At 39.1% G+C, this 17572-nt stretch overlaps 1 protein-coding gene across 3 annotated transcripts in view; it reads right to left on the bottom strand.

Annotated features, from left to right (window-relative positions):
• DGKE (diacylglycerol kinase epsilon) overlaps positions 1-17572 on the bottom strand; it is a 38512-nt gene that overhangs the window by 13456 nt on the left and 7484 nt on the right. For all 3 annotated transcript variants that reach the window (XM_007526694.3, XM_060203784.1, XM_060203785.1), the window contains 6 exons: positions 11579-11738; positions 9223-9342; positions 5811-5954; positions 3921-4078; positions 2606-2657; positions 869-982 (listed from right to left, as the gene is read on the bottom strand). In XM_007526694.3, the coding sequence (XP_007526756.1) occupies positions 869-982; positions 2606-2657; positions 3921-4078; positions 5811-5954; positions 9223-9342; positions 11579-11738 (748 nt within the window). The remainder of the gene's footprint in view (positions 1-868; positions 983-2605; positions 2658-3920; positions 4079-5810; positions 5955-9222; positions 9343-11578; positions 11739-17572) is intronic.

Raw genomic sequence — 17572 nt, 5'->3', positions numbered from 1 at the left:
TTTGGCAACACAAGTCACCATTAATGACCTTTCCAAAATTAATCCTGCATAAAATTTCTTTTCAGGGAGTCAGGCGGTAGGTAGCTCAGCGAGTTAAAGCGCACGTGGTGCAAAGCGCAAGGACCGGCATCAGGAGTCGGTTTTAGTCCCCGGCTCCCCACCTGCAGGGGAGTCTCTTCACAGGCGGTGAAGCAGGTCTGCAGGTGTGTACTTTCTCTTCCCCTCTGTCTTCCCCTCCTCTCTCCATTTCTCTCTGTCCTATCCAACAACGACAACATCAACAACAACAATAATAACTACAACAATAAAAAACAACAAGGGCAACAAAAGGGAATAAATATAAAAAAATGCTAAAAAATTTCTTTTCAATTTTAGCTGACAATAAAGTAAGATTAAAATTAAATGGAACATTTACTAGCTTATCTAAGCAAAATGGGGGCCAGGTGGCGGTGCACCTGGTTAAGAGCACACATTATAGTGAGCGAGGACCTAGGTTCAAGCTCCTGTTCCCAACTATAGGAGGAGTGGTGAAGCAGATCTGCAGGCGTCTCTCTGTCCCCATCTGCCCCTCCCTTCTCAATTTCTCTCTGCCTCTATCCAGTCAAAAATAAATGTTAATCTGTAATTAAAAAAAGAAAAATATAATGTAAAATATTTCAACTTAAAAAAAAATCTGTCATGATTTTAAGTATTTTAATAAAGTACATTTAAGGATCTACCTTGATAGTCTTACACAAAATTAGAGCAGGCAAATATATCCAAACTAGCTCCATCTGAATTTAGTTGAAAGAATTCTAGATAAAATTGAACTATTGATTTTTACTGTACCTTTGGTGATAAGCAGGAAATGTTATTTTATCCAACACACCTTATTAAGAATTCTGTTAGAAAACAGAGATGGCGCCTTCTCACGATGAGCATGGAAATTGAGAGCCATGAGAGCATCAGGTCCAACAGAAAAATAGTTGTTCATTGTGAATTCCTGTGGAAAAAGTTAAGAACAAGTGACAGATGATGTCTCAGTCCCAGGTTTTGTCGTGTTCAATCTTAGTCTGTATGCTATTTGTAAAAACTTCACACTTCTCTTGGCACCACTTTTAACAGAGGTATTTTGTACTCTTCAGTGACGTCTCCCAAAATAAAGCTAAGAACTACTGATGTGAACTTTATCTTCTATTTCATCTAGTATAATGTACCTCCAATTTTATATAGAATGGCTTTAATTTGCATCTGGCAATTCCACCTCTGTGTTACCCTTATATAATCTTTATATTTCCATTTAAAATCTCAGGCTATTAGCTTCTTTTAATCTTAACCCAGGATACTGCCCTTCCCCACTTATTTAACTGCCCCATGTAGGGTGGATTTCTTAGTCTACACCTCCAGCTCTTTTTCCTGAATGCAAACCTAAACTTTCAACTTTTTTTTCCTCTACCAGAGCACTACCTAGGCTCAGGCTTATAGTGGTATGGAGAACTGAACCTGGGACTAGGGGGCTTCAGATATGAGAGTATCTTTGCATAACCATTATGCTATCTCTCTTGCCCAACTTTCAACTTCTTGTTAAATGTGTCATAGTCTACAGGTTGCTGACCAAACTTTAACTTATTTTTTTGACTCAAACTACTTTTCTTGTGTTGATTAATCTTATTTTTTTTAAAATGTATATTTTTAAGAGAACTTTATTTGCTTGGATAGAGAGAAATTGAGAGGGAAGGGGGGCAGACAGGGGGAGAGACACCGGATGCACTGCTTCATAGCTCATGAAGTTTCCCCCTTGCAGGTGGGGACCAGGGGCTTGAACCTGGGTCACCCTGCACATGGGGACACATCACTGCTTCACTACTTGTGAAGTTTCTCCCTTGCAACTGGGGATTAGGAGCTTGAACACTAGTCCTTGCACATGGTAATATGTGTTCAACCGGGTAAGCCACCACCTGGCTTCACTCTATATTATTATTACTATTAGTAACACTGACTCCAGGGTTATCACTGGGGCCTGGCACTGGCACTACAAATCCACAGCTCATGGCAGCCATTTTTTCCTTTTTTTTTTTTTTGACAGGACAGAAAGAAATTGAGAGGGGACGGGGAAACTGAGAGGGAAAGAGAAAGACACCTGCAGAGCTGCTTCACAGCTTGTGAAGTGTCCCCAATGCAGGTGGGGAGCGAGGGCTTGAATCTGGGTCCTTGTGCATAGTACTACGTGTGCTTAACCTGGTGTGCAACTGTGCGGCTCCCTCTATATTGTTTCCTAACCAAATTTTGTAACCTTTAATCTCTACTCCTTTAGCTTGAAAAAGTTCTCTTTTTTTCCTCTTTTTTTCTGTTGATCTAAATTGTATTTATCTCTAAAGGACTAATTCATAGGTCATTTCCTCTGGAACCTTTCAGCCTGATCTAAAAGGGAAGAAGCAAGCACACTTCTGATCCATTCTCTCCCACAGCACTTTGTACAGGCCAACCTGTGAGCTTAGCCCATGGGTTTTTCTGTGGCATAATAAGTTCTAGAGAAAAGCATCATGTCTATACTTCACACTTGTATAGTGAAGGTACACTGTCACATTTGTTGAAACTAATCACAACGGAAATCCTAGAAACATACCTTGGGCTTTCTTAAGTTATAGTATCCTTTATTTGTTACTTGAACTTTCCATCTAAAAAGTGAAAGTTAAAAAAAATAGCAATTATTACCAAATCAACTTACTTAACCATAATTATTACCAATTAACTCTGGATGCCCTGTAGATGAGGTTCTTCTATTAAAACATATGAAAAAATATCTATGTGAGTGTGCAGATTTTAAGATAAGTACTTAGTTTTTTAAAAAATATTTATTTACTTCCTTTTTGTTCCCCTTGTTTTTATTGTTGTTGTAATTGATGTCATCATTGTTGGATAGGACAGAGAGAAATGGAGAGAGGAAGGGAAGACAGACAGGGGGAGAGAGACACCAGCAGACCTGCTTCACTGCCTGTGAAGCGATTCCTCGGCAGGTGGGGAGCCAGGGGCTCGAACTGGTATCCTTATGCCAGCCCTTGCACTTTGCACCATGTGTGTTTAACCTGCTGCGCTATCACCCAACTCCGAAGTACTCAGTTTTAACTTATGACTCCAACTTTTTTTTCTTCTTCTTCTTTTCCTCCTCCAGGGTTATTGCTGGGCTCGGTTATTGCCTGCACCATGAATCCACCGCTCCTGGAGGCCATTCCCCCCCCCCTTTTGTTGCCCTTGTTGTAGCTTCGTTGTGGTTATTATTATTGCCCTTGTTGACACAATTCGTTGTTGGATAGGACAGAGAGGAATGGAGAGATAGGGGAAGACAGAGAAGGGGAGAGAAAGATGGACACCTGCAGACCTGCTTCACCGCCTGTGAAGCGATTCCCCTGCAGGTGGGGAGCCGGGGGCTCGAACCGGGATCCTTAACGCCGGTCCCTGCGCTTTGCACCACATGCGCTTAACCCACTGCACCACATGCGCTTAACCCACTGCACCACCGCCCGACCCCCATGACTCCAACTTTTAAATAACAAAACATATAGCAACAAAAGAAAAAAACAAGCATCTGGGTGTACTGCACCAAAGTAAAGACTCTGGGGTCGGGGGAGGGTTCAGATCCTGGACATTATGGCAAAGGAGGACCTAGTGGGGGTTGTACTGTTACATGGAAAACAGAAATGTTACACATGTACAAACTATTTTACTGTCAAATGTAAACCATTAATCTCCAATAAAGAAGTAAAAAACAAAACAAAAAACAGCATCTATGTATACTAATGTTCCAAAGCTAACCTTGTCAGACAAAGTAAGGACTACAAAAGCTGAATAAGGGCCCTTATAATGGCCTAAGTTTTCATTTATAAGCCGAACAATATTCTTAATGCTCAAGAGATCTATTCTGGGGGGAAAGCGTAACTTACCTATCTAGTGTAATTCCATCTGCTTCCATTACATTTCGTAAGACCTGTGCAACTGGGATTTCTCCAGCATAACCTGCACCCCAACCCAAGGTATTGGACAGATCATTGCCTGTTCCCAAAGGCAGGACAGCAACCTGTGGAATGTATTTTTCCTGTCCCTAGAAAAATGGAAGATATATTTTAGATTCTTCTCTTTTGACTACTGCAGAGTAATATAATGGGTAAAACTTAAAAAAGATCAAAGCAATAAAGATACTAATGTTCCAAAGCTAACGTTGTCAGACAAAGTAAGGACTATAAAACCTGAATAAGGGCAAGAGACTGGCATACTTTAATGACTCATCAGTCACTACCAGGCCACCCCATCAACTGGGGCCCTAGTCAGGGAGTCCTGGGATTCCTACACAGACATGATGGGCCTAGACCTCTAACAGATCCCTCTCACCACTGTCACTGGTCATCTTCATCAGCAACTACATAATGGACTCCTCTGTGGGTCCCTATAGGACCTGGCCCTCAATGTGGATCAACAAGGGTGGGAAGTGTTCCATTCTCTGAAGGGAGGTTGGATAGCATACTCTGCCTATCACCAGAGGATGATAGGTTCTGAAATTGGCACAGCCTAGAATGTTCCTAGCAGTGACCAAGGAATGAGAGCTCAGATCTACAGGGATGCAGAGGTTACATAGGCTCCTGTGCTGAATATGGGCCCTAAATCAGATTGATGGGGTTTACAGTTAACAATACTTAAATACTTTCCCCATATTTGGATGCTACTCTCTTCCCTGAGCCAGCTTTCTGGTCTTTTTTCCAACTATGACACCATCCCCCCAGACAATAACTCAGGTCACCTGCATATGCGATGTCAGGCTCAGGCAGAAACTAGTAAAGTTACGGATCCCTTGGGATACACCTAAAATAAAACTACTAGCTTTTTCCAAAATGGAGACCCCAAAATCTCCATCCACAATATTCTTGCCTTTAGGCTCATGATTAGTCAACAATTTGTTCTGCTTTATATCTTACCTCTTTTTCAGCCACCAGGTTCCAGATGCTACCATGATGCCAACCTGACTTTGCTGGGCAGACAACCCCACCAATGTGTCCTGAAGCCCCACATCCCATTTCTATATCCCACTAGGGAAAGAGAAAGAGAGGCTGGGGGTGGAGGGGAGATAGCATAATGGTTATGCAAAGAGATTCTCATGCCTGAGGCTCCAGAGTCCCAGGTTCAATATCCTGTACCACCATAAGCCAGAGCTGAACAGTGCTCTGGTAAAAAAACAAAAACAAAAACAAAATCTTAAAAAAGAAAGAGAGAGAGAAAGGCTGGGAGTGTGGATCAACTTGCCAATGTCCATGTTCAGCAGGGAAACAATTACAGAAGCCAGACATCCCCATAATGATACTGGGTCCATACTCCCAGAGGGATAAAGAGTGGGAAAGCTGTGGTCCGGGAGGTGGCGCAGTGGCTAAGGCACTAGACTGTCAAGCATGAGGTCCTGAGTTCAATCCCTGGCAGCACATGTACCAGAGTGATGTCTGGTTCTTTCTCTCCTCCTTTCTCATTAATAAATTAAATCTTAAAAAGAATGGGAAAGCTATCAAGGGAGGGGATGGGATAGAGAGTTCTAGTGGTGGGAAATGTGGAGTGCCCCTCTTAGCCTATGGTATTGTCAATATTTCCTTTTTACAAATAAAAAAGATACTAATGTAATAAGTATATGTTATTTTGGTAAAAAAAATGTGCAATTGCTTAATTATAGCATCTCATTCCTAGTTTTTCAAATTGGTAGTCTTCTAATATTGATGCATAATAAAATATGTAGTAAGTAGTGTACAGTTTTCTTGGGACTACTGGGAAAGGGAAGCAGGTCTGCAGACTGATACCTTAAATTTCATTTCATCCACTGCATCCAGGACCCAGCCCACAGTACCGTCCCCTCCACAAACAAGTACTCGAGCTGAGCAGTAGGGAAGCAGAGTACAAAGTTGCAAGGCTTTAGCAGGGGGAGTTTTTGTTACATCAAAAACCTAGAAATGAAAGAAAAAAATTATCAAATACTTTCCACCCAGGAGGGTGATTTTCCTTTAGGTAAGCATAGACATAATGAACAATAATTATGGTGTGTTTATCTTTAAAAATATGCCAAGCATTATGCACTCTATATTGTGACTGATCCTGGAACTGATTCTACTGACCTGAAAGTTGGAACACAGAAAGATTTAACAGCCTGCCTATGACTCCCTAGACAACTATGTGCTGAAACACAAAATTCTATTGTCTATCCATTTTATAATACTGTCTCTTTATAGTCCAAATGGGGGCTGGGTGGTGGCATACCTGAGTGAATGCACATAACATATTGCACAAGGGCTCAGGTTTAAGCTCTTGGTCCCCACCTGCAGGGGGAAATCTTCATGAGTGGTGAAGCAGTGCTGCAAGTCTCTCTCCCTCTCTATCAATCCCCTTCCTTCTTAATTACTAGTACAAATTACTATTCATTTTTATAAAAACAATTTTGTGCCTAAAAATAACAGAAACATGTATGGATCCTTCATGTGTATTATTTTATAACTGATCCTAGAAAATGTTTCAAAAGAGGGGCTGGGTGGTGGCGCACCTGGTTGAGCGCACATGTTACAATGTGCAAGGACACAGGTTAGAGCCCCCAGTCCCCACCTTCAGGGGGAAAGCTTTGCGAGTGGTGAAGCAGGGCTTCAGGTGTCTCTCTGTCTCTCTCCCTCTTTCCCACTCCCTTCCCTCTTGATTTCTGATCGTCTCTATCAAATAAATAAAGATAATAATAGTAAAAAAGAAAATGTCTCACAAGACAAAAAGGCCTCAATATAAAAGTATTCACTTGGCATTATTTAATTTTTTATATATTTTATATATCATGGGAAATCATGAGAAGAGGAGATAGAGATACAGATACCTACGACATTGCTTCACCACTTGTGAAGTTTCCCACCTGTAGGTGGGGACCAGTGGCTTGAACTTGGGCTTTGCACATTTTAACATGTCCGCAAATGCATAGTGCCAAATGAATACTTCTATAATGAGGCTTTTTTTTTTAAAAAAAGATTTTGTTTATTTATTAATGAGAAAGACAGGAGGAGAGAGAAAGAGCCAGACATCACCCTGGTACATATGCTGCTGGGGCTTGAACTCAGGACCACATGCTTGAGAGTTCAGTGCTTTCTTTATTCACTGAGTCATGTCTCAGACCACTTTTTTTTTTTCTTTTGAAACATATCTGCTTTACCAAGTGTGCTACTGCCTGGCCCTTCTTTAGCATTAATTACTCATCATTTTTAACCAGAACACTGCTCTGCTTTGACTTATGGCAGTGGAAGGGATTGAATGTAGGACTTCAGAGCCTCAGGCATGAAAATCTTTTTGCATAACGATTACACTGTCTCCCTTGCCCTTGACATTATTTATAAATGTACTTTTTTTTCTTCCTCTCCCTTGACTGGAAAAAAATCTGACATATTCATTTAACTATCTTAATTGTGAGCTGGGGAGATAGCATAACAGTTATGCAACAACAACAACAAAAATGTTTCAAGCCTTGAGGTCTCAAAAGCCACGTTCAAGCTCCAGTACCACCATGAGCCAGAGCTGAGTAGTGTTCTGGTTAAAAATAAAAATAAATCATCTTGTGGTCCGGGAGGTGGCGCAGTGGCTAAGGCACTGGACTCTCGAGCGTGAGGTCCTGAGTTCAATCCCCGGCAGCACATGTACCAGAGTGATGTCTGGTTCTTTCTCTCTCTCCTGTCTTTCAAATAAATAAATAAATAAATAAAATCTTAAAAAAAAATCATCTTAGCCATTACACTGAATTGCAAGGATTAGTTGAAGAACATTTAGTGGAAATATGAAATAATATTAAGGACAGAAAACAGAACTTACCTCTGTATCTAAATTATTATTCTGAAATACTGACATGTGACTGAATAGATAATTTAAAGAACACATAGGACAAAAGAAAATTAATGTATTGGCATGAGGAAACAGCAGGTGATTTTCTTGCTTCTTTATTGTTTCTAGGATTGCCTTAAGTTATGCAATGTTGAAAGAGAAAGACACAAATTAGAAGGAAAAAATTATTGCACTCTGATTGTTCCACAACAGGCTGTATAATGTTAGCTTTTTCGAAGTAGAAGCTGCAAGCATGTAAACTCATTTTATGGTGTAATCCTTTTATTCTCAATTTTTAAATTAAGGTATATTTCGCATATAAAAATGTTACTACGTGAACAATTCAATTATTTTTAGTAACTGTGCTGAGTTGAGCAACCACCAGGATCCAGTCTAGAATATTTCCATGACTCCAGTAAACCACTTCCCATTTCTAGCCCTAGTCTTAGGCAACCCACTCATCTATTCCGTCTCTGTAGATTCACCACTTCTAGATAGGGCATAAAAATGGAATAAGACAACATAGACCTCTTGCATTTGATTTCTTTCACTGAGCTTATTTTTGAGGTTCTTTCCCTCAAAATAAGCTATAATAAAATGTGTGACAGTAATTTGTATCTTTGTATCACGAAAACCACCATTAGTATGAGCACACCACCTTTTTTTTTTTTTAGCTTTAAAAACTAATGTTTAGTTTATTAGTTAGACATCAAAGGAAAAAACTTTATTCATCTTTAAGCTTTTAATTTCAGCTTAAACAACTTATTTTAACTGTCACTGAAATAGATTTCAGCAATTGTTTTTTTATCTCTTCTGTAATTCTTTTTTTTTTCTTTTTTTATTGTACTATATTTTTATTGGGGAATTAATGTTTTACATTCAACAGTAAGTACAATAGTTTGTACATGCATAACATTCCCCAGATATTCCCATATAACAATACAACCCCCACTAGGTCCTCTGAATCCTTCTTGGACCTGTATTCTCCACACCCAACCACACCCATCCCAGAGGCACACCACCTTTTTATTTCATTTATGCACCAATTCATCAACAGGTGAGTTGTTTCCACTTTTGGGCTACTTAGAATAATATTGCTATACACATTTGCGTGATAATCTTTAGGGGAATCTATACTTTCATTTCCCTGGAAATGGGGTTAATAGCTTTGTGTTTAACTTCAGAAACTTCCAAACTTTTCTTAAGTGGCTGTGTCATTTTATATCCTCACTATCTTTCTCCATATATATGGCTTGATCCTTTTATACTCATTACCTTTACTGTATGCAAGTAATAAAAATACAATGATTACAATTTAAGGAAAATGAGAAACTGAAAAACAGAGATGAATACAGAAAGGAAGGCTTTCTCTACCTGAACTGGATTTAGGAGGATCCTAAATTCTCCCAACAGTCCTTCTCCCATGTTAGTACCACTACGAGAGTTGGCCAGGACTATTAATGGAGTCCAATTCTTTCCAAGTGTTGAGGCTAGCTAAAAAAAAAAAAAAAAAATTAATTAATATTATAATAGTAGCAGTAATAATAATAATGTCAAGAGGGTAACTACTTAGTAGAGAAAGTTGGTGAGAACTAATTTTGAGTGCTGAAGCAATCAGAAATAATTTCAGGGAGGGTTCAGGTCCTGGAACATGATGGCAGAGGAGGAGCTAGTGGGAGCTGAATTGTTATGTGCAAAACAGAAATGTTACACATGTACAAACTACTGTATTTTACTGTTGACTGTAAACCATTAATTCCCCAATAAAGAATTTTAAAAAAGAAATAACTGCAAATGCTCTTCCATGTAAATGTTGTTCTCAAACAACTGAAGCATCCCATCTTTTTTTTTTTTTTATTTAAGAAAGTATTAATTAACAAAACCATAGGGTAGGAGGGGTACAATTCCACACAATTCCCACCACCCAATCTCCATATCCCACCCCCTCCCCTGATAGCTTTCCCATTCTCTATCCCTCTGGGAGCATGGACCCAGGGTCATTGTGGGTTGCAGAAGGTAGAAGGTCTGGCTTCTGTAGTTGCTTCCCCGCTGAACATGGGCATTGACTGGTCGGTCCATACTCCCAGTCTGCCTCTCTCTTTCCCATCTTTTTTTTTTTTTTTTTTTCCTCCTCTAGGGTTATTGCTGGGCTCGGTGCCTGCACCATGAATCCACCGCTCCTGGAGGCCATTTTTTTCCCCCCTTTTGTTGCCCTTGTCGTAGCTTCGTTGTGGTTATTATTATTATTGCCCTTGTTGACGCAATTCGTTGTTGGATAGGACAGAGAGAAATGGAGAGAGGAGGGGAAGACAGAGAAGGGGAGAGAAAGATAGACACCTGCAGACCTGCTTCACCGCCTGTGAAGCGACTCCCCTGCAGGTGGGGAGCCGGGGGCTCGAACCGGGATCCTTATGCCGGTCCCTGCGCTTTGTGCCACATGCGCTTAACCCACTGCGCCACCGCCCGACCCCCTCTTTCCCATCTTTTATCAAACTAATCTCCTATCTACCACAAGTTCTTTCAGTCATTGAATGAACTGGCCTCTTCCCTTGACTGCTTGTTTCTGAATGTATTCTAGTGTAATTTTAGTTGGTAAACTTAAAAAAAAAAATGTGGTACTCAGAAATAGATTCAATATCCAGATTTGTACATAGCCCAAAGTCAAATGAAAATGTAATGATTTTTTAATCTAATTGTTTCTTTATGGATTTGTGTGAGCACTCATGAGGTTGCTCTTGATTTTACTTAGTGATTATTCTTGTTTGGATCTCTATAAATAATATGTGCACTCTAGTTGATGTGTCACCCCTTTGCTGTTAAGTCTTAATGCTTCATATTATTTGTGGGATAATATGAGTTATAAGCACTTACCTCTATATACCTTTTGTAAAGTTCCAAATGGAAACTATATTTTTAACAATGTGAGGGAAAATTTGTGTTTTCTTCCTGCCATTGACAATAATGATGAATCCTAAGTGGGTTATTTATCAGAAATTCTAAAGACCTAAAATATTTATATATGAACCCCTGGGACCTAATTTAGACCTACCACATCAAACATGGTGATAGATACTGACTAAAAACCTTCCCTAACAATTTAGACATGAGCAGTGATTTAGAAGTCATTAACATTTCTAATTTTCCTTTAGATATCAAAAAACTCAGGATCTCAAACTTGTGACACTTATAGGGTCATATGACATACCACAAAAGTATTTCATTCTCCATCATTCTTAGGTTATGATATTTTATTTCTATTTGTTTTATTCCAAATATTCTGCAATCGAGAAAGGCAATAAATACTGTGTCCTTTGGGATAAAATGGATAGAACTGGAGGTGATTATGCTTATTGAAAAAGCAAAGAGATGAAAGATGACCACAGGATAATTTCACTCATATGTGGAATCTAGAGAAGTGATACACATGAATTTAAGAACAAAACAGGAACAGAAGCAAGCAGTTTCTAAGACTTTGTGAGAACTATGGTGATTATCTTCGAGAGATGGGAGGGTGGGGACAGAACTTTGGTGGTGAATACAGTATGGAACTATGCCCTGTAATCTTACACTCTTATAACCCACTATTAATCACAAATAAAAAATGAAAAAAAATTCTAAGCCCTGACTGTTTTTGCCTCACTCTCCTACACATAAATATAATAATCTTACACACTGACTTAAACAACTTTTTGGAAATCAATTATGTAAGAAAAAAATGAACCCTAGTTACCATTGCATAATCTGTTTTTCTGTCTTTACGCATCTGGTTAATAGACGTCAGATAACTTGGTGGAATGATGAGATTTTTGAATTCTCCAAAATTGCACTTTTCACTCCTTAAGCCATTTTTCATGCACTCATCATGAACTGTTTTCTGACACCAAATGCACCTGATGGAAAAAACAAAGATAAGAATTATTTTTAAACAGCTCTGCAAATAATTTTTCTCAGAAAACTAAAACAGCAATTTCATCACTTCATTGTTGGATATAAGTCTGGCAAATGAAAGGTATAAAGCCATGTCTGTATATGGAAGAAAGATCCTTTCAGGTTTCTTGTGAAGTTAAAATAATTTTTTAAAAAATACTTATTTATTTTCCCTTTTGTTGCGCTTGTTGCTTTATTGTTGTAGTTATTATTGTTGTTATTGCTGTCGTTGTTGGATAGGACAGAGAGAAATGGAGAGAGGTGGGGAAGACAGAGAGGGGCTGAGAAAGATAGACACCTGTAGACTTGCTTCACCGCCTGTGAAGTGACTCTCAAGCAGGTGGGAAGCCAGGGGTTCGAACCGGGATCCTTAAGCCAGTCCTTGCGCTTTGTGCCACGTGCACTTAACCTGCTGCACCACTGCCTAACTCCCTAAAATAATTTTTTAACAACACTAAAATGTTGCTTCACCTTCATTATCTCAAAAGCACACAGGAGAGTTTTCTAGACGCTATGTATGTCTTATAACTACAGACTAAATGCAAAAGCAAGTAAGAGAATCTAGCTGACTTTTACATCAAAGAAATCCACCAAGAATGTATAACAATGTCACTGAGCTTTTATTGTCATCTAAACCTTTACTTACATTAGCATTATTGTCATTTCAGAAATCTTTAGCTAACAATTTGTTTAATTTATAACATGGTACAAATATCAGCAGATTTAATACACATGATGAAAGCTGGTCTAGAATAATGGTTCTGTGTATTATATATTTTTGCTGTGATTGAAACATTCCTGAGGCTTAAATTAGTTCTTGCATTTTAATGTCCCACTGGCTGGAATCTTTGAAGCACTCCTCAGGGTCAGTTACAAAATTTCTTAAATTGTGAGCAATACTTTAAGAAACTTAAGTAAAATAGTTAATTTCTTGTTGGCAGTTAACAAAAAAAAACTGTTTACATTTGGAATACAGACAAAAGAACATTTGTATTCAGAATAATGGTAATAAAGGATGACAGGTTCCTATTATTAATCTGCTAAGTATTTAATCCACTCACAGATAAGGCAGATTCAAATGTATAAACAAGAGAAGACTGGGAGGAAAAAAATAGTTACAATTTAAGGGGTATGAGTAGAATAAAAATTCTCTCACCCAAGGTCAGATCTCTTGGGCTTCTGTTTTAAGGTTGATTTTACAGTTCAAAGTTCTGTCAAGTAACTGTTATTTACTCAAGAGTCCTATTTACTGCTACAAGAATCTGTAAAATGATTTGCACAATAACCTGTATTAATACTTGCAGACTGGTTATATAGCCAAAGTCTACTACTTCCACTGACTGCTCTGCTCATTTTATTACTATCTTTAAAATTTTAATTATGCCAGTACTTCATATAATTCTTTTTTTTTTTTTTTTTCCCTCCAGGGTTATTGCTGGGCTCGGTGCCTGCACCATGAATCCACCGCTCCTGGAGGCCATTTTCCCCCCTTTTTGTTGCCCTAGTTGTTGCAGCCTCGTTGCAGTTATTATTGCCATTGTTGATGTTGCTTTGTTGTTGGATAGGACAGAGAGAAATGGAGAGAGTAGGGGAAGACAGAGAGAGAGGGGGAGAGAAAGATAGACACCTGCATACCTGCTTCACCGCCCGTGAAGCGACTCCACTGCAGGTGGGGAGCTGGGGCTCGAACCGGGATCCTTACACTGGTCCCGGTGCTTTGCGCTACGTGCGCTTAACCCACTGCGCCACCGCCCGACCCCCACTTCATATAAAATTCTACATAGTTTCAAGCCAATTTTTTCATTCCTATTTATAGAGACAGCTTCTTCTGTACACCACTTCCATGTAGTATACATGGTAAAGCAGTTGCTTTACCAGGTGAGCTACCTCTCTGGCCTCATTAACTTTAGCTAGTATATTATTATTAAAAATGATTTGAAGGCTCCGTAGGGATAGCCTATTCCTTGTATAAGGTACCAGGTTCGTGGTCTGGAAAGTGGCACAGTGAACAAAGTGTTGGATCTCTCTCCTCCTATCCTTCTCATAAATAGATAAATAAATAAAAGATTTTAAAAATATTTAAAAAAAAATAAGGTACCAGGTTCAATCCTCATCACCTAAGATGATGGAGCCAATCTCTGGCCTCTCTTTTTCTCATAAGTAAACACATCTTTAAAAAAATTTTTAAAAAATATTTATTTTTCCTTTTTGTTGCCCTTGTTTTTTTTTTTTTTTTTTTTTTACTGTTGTTGTAGTTGTTGTTGCTGATGTCATCACTGCTGGATAGGACAGAGAGAAATGGAGAGAGGAGGGGAAGACAGAGAGGGGGAGAGAAAGATAGACATCTGCAGATCTGCTTCACCGCCTGTGAAGTGACACCCCTGCAGACGAGGAGCCTGGGGCTCGAACCAAGATCCTTAAGCTGGTCCTTGTGCTTTGCGCCACGTGTGCTTAACTCGCTGCATTACCGCCCAACTCCCAAGTAAACATATCTTAAAGAAAAATAATTTGGAAGGATAGCCATGCAATTATTTCCCAGAGGTTTCCTTTGAAAATAAAAGGTGGGGCTGAAAAGATCTTTCTTTCATCTTACTTATTTTTAAGATTTATTTATGAGAGAGAACCAGAGTATCACTCTGACATAACCAATGCGGGTGGCTGAACTCTCAGGTCCAATACTTTAGCCACTGCACCGCCTCACAGGCTGCAACCTTTCATGTTTAACTTTATACAAACAAACAAAACTTGCTGATGAGGTTTTTCTGCTTCAGGTTGGCTTCTTTCAATAGAGACAGAGGGAGAAAGCCACTACAGCACTGAAGTTATTTCCAATGTAGTGGAGACTGAGAGGAAACCTGGATTGCATAAATAGCAGAGCAGGTGCACAATCCAGGCGAGCAATTTTGTTGGCCCATTGTATAATTTTTTTAGGCTATATTCAAAAAGGATAATATTAACTTATGCTTAAGAATTAAGAAATACAGAAAGATGAAATAAAAATCCTCCAGGGATAGTTACTTTTCATTTTTTGATGCTCTTACTCTTTTATATGTATCTGTTTTTCAGGTTACAGATATGATATACATCGTCTCACATTGTATTATGAATACTGCCCCATGGCATTAAATGTTAAGAGACAATTTTCAAGAAATGTACATCATTCTGAATATATCATAGTTCACTTAATATTTAAAAAGTTCATTTTTGATCTCACTCATAGACAGAAGTTGAAAAACAAAATCAGAAAGGAAAACACTATGCAGAACTTGGACTGAGTTGGTGTATTGCACCAAAGTAAAAGACTCTGGGGTGGTGGTGGTGGTTTGGGTCCTGGAACCCAGGAGGCAGAGGAGGACCTAGGAGGCGAACTGCTGTGTAGGAAACTGGGAAATGTTAAGCATATATGAACTACTGTATTTTACTGTCAACTGTAAACAATCTATTCTCCAATAAAGAGATAAAGAAGTTTTTTTTTTTTTTTTTTTTTTGGAGCTGGGGCCATCTACCACTCCCAGGCTCCTTTTTCATTCTGATAGAGAGTGCCTCTGGTATTGTGACACTCCCAGAGTGTCAGGGCTTGAATCAGGACAGTGTTCCTGGCAAGGAACAACCCTTACCTAGGGAGTTATCTTTCTGGCCCCGCTGTAGTTATTTATTAGTATTTTCACTTTTTGTGATTAATAGTGGGTTGCAAGATTGTAAAATCCCAGGTGTAGTTGAACATCTAGTCCCTATAGAAATGCTTTTTTAAAAAAACATTTATTTATTCCCTTTTGTTGCCCTTGTTTTAATTGTTGTAGTTATTATTATTGTTATTGATGTCATTGTTGTTAGATAGGACAGAGAGAAACGGAGAGAGGAGGGGAAGACAGGGAGGGGGAGAGAACTGCAAACCTGCTTCACCGCTTGTGAAGCGACTCCCCTGCAGGTGGGGAGCTGGGGGGTCGAACTGGGATCCTTACATTGGTCCTTGCGCTTTGTACCACATGCAATTAACCTGCTGAACTACTGCCCGACTCCCAGAAATGCTTTTTATATTCTGAAATTCTTTCCCAATTCCCAGTTAAGTGAAGTATTCACCCATTTTACTTCACCCAACAAATTCAGTTTTCAGTTATGCCTTTAATTCAACCCTTCTTAGTCTCTGGGGCTAAAGAGGATGCAAGCATTAGCCATTTGAAACCACTGATTCGTGACATCTTTTATTTACTTTTCAAATGAAAGAGATACAGAGAGAACTACCAGAGCACTGCTCAGCTTTTGCTTATTGAACCTGGGAACAATCAGAGCCTCAGGCATGAAGTTCTTCTGCAATAACTTTCTCCCCAGCCCACATCCTTCTTAAGTACTAAATCCCCATAAATATCCAAAAGAGGTTTTCTAAAGGCTAATATAATGGGTAATATTAACTGTTATCCTATAAACATAAAAATAAGCCAAACATATTTACTATTTATCAGAATTTTTTCCCCCTTAGAAAACATCACACTTGGGAGTCAGACGGTAGCATAGCAGGTTAAGTGCACGTGGCACAAAGTGCAAGGACTGGCATAAGGATCCCAGTTCGAGCCCCTGGCTCCCCACCTGCAGGGGAGTTGCTTCACAGGCGGTGAAAGCAGGTCTACAGGTGTCTGTCTCTATCTCCCCCTCTCTGTCTTCCCCATCTCTCTCCATTTCTCTCTGTCCTATCCAACGACGACAACAACATCAATAATAACTACAACAATAAAACAACAGGGGCAACAAAAAGAAAATAAATATATATAAAAAAATAAAAAAACCACACTCAAAAATTCCAACTTATTCTTTTTTTTTGATCTTTTAAAAAATATTTATTTTATTTATTTATTCCCTTTTGTTGCCCTTGTTGTTTTATTGTTGTAGTTATTATTGTTGTTGTCGTCATTGTTGGATAGGACAGAGAGAAATGGAGAGAGGAGGGGAAGACAGAGAGGGGGAGAGAAAGATAGACACCTGCAGACCTGCTTCACCACCTGTAAAGCAACTCCCCTGCAGGTGGGGAGCCAGGGCTCGAACCGGGATCCTTATGCCAGTCCTTGTGCTTTGTGCCACCTGCACTTAACCCGCTGAGCTACAGCCCGACTCCCTATTTCTAAAATTTTTATTTTGAAAAATTTTAAATACAAAAGTTGAAAGTAGAGCAAAATAAGTAAACTCTCACTGGTTCTTTATTAACATTTTCCTCACTTTTTTCTTAGCAGAGTACTGCTAATCTATGGCTTTTGGTGTTGTTGGGGATTGAACCTGGAACCTCTGATGCCTCAGGCATGAAGGCCTTTCTGCATAACCACTATGTTCTCCCTCTCTCTCTCCATGTTTTCTGAATCATTTGAAATGTTTGTTGAATCATTTGAAAAGAAACTGAAAATAGATGAGATTTACCATTTAACATTTAATGCTTCATATGTAGGTGATGGAGGCAGAGCATGACGGAGAATTCATTATCTGTTTACAGTTTTTTCTTTTGATGTGAAATTTATACAATTAAATCAAGCCCCCCCCATATATTTTGCTGGGTCATGACAAAGGAACATATTCATTCAACTAAAACTATTGCCAAGACATAAAACTAGGGAACTGGGCAGTGACACAACTGGTTGAGCATACATGGTACTAAGTGCAAGAACTCAGGTTTCAGCCCCACTTGCAGTTGGTAAGCAATACAACAGGCCAAAAAAAAAAAAGGGGGGGGTCATTGGATTTGTAGAGCTGGCACTGAGCCCCTGGTGGCAATTAAAAAAAAAAGACATAAGACTGTTATGCTAGAAAATGCCCT

This window comes from Erinaceus europaeus, chromosome 12, assembly GCF_950295315.1.
Source record: "Erinaceus europaeus chromosome 12, mEriEur2.1, whole genome shotgun sequence".
Lineage (NCBI taxonomy): Eukaryota > Metazoa > Chordata > Mammalia > Eulipotyphla > Erinaceidae > Erinaceus > Erinaceus europaeus.
The sequence above is the reverse complement of the archived record's forward strand: the minus strand, read 5'-3'. Positions and strand labels throughout refer to the sequence as shown.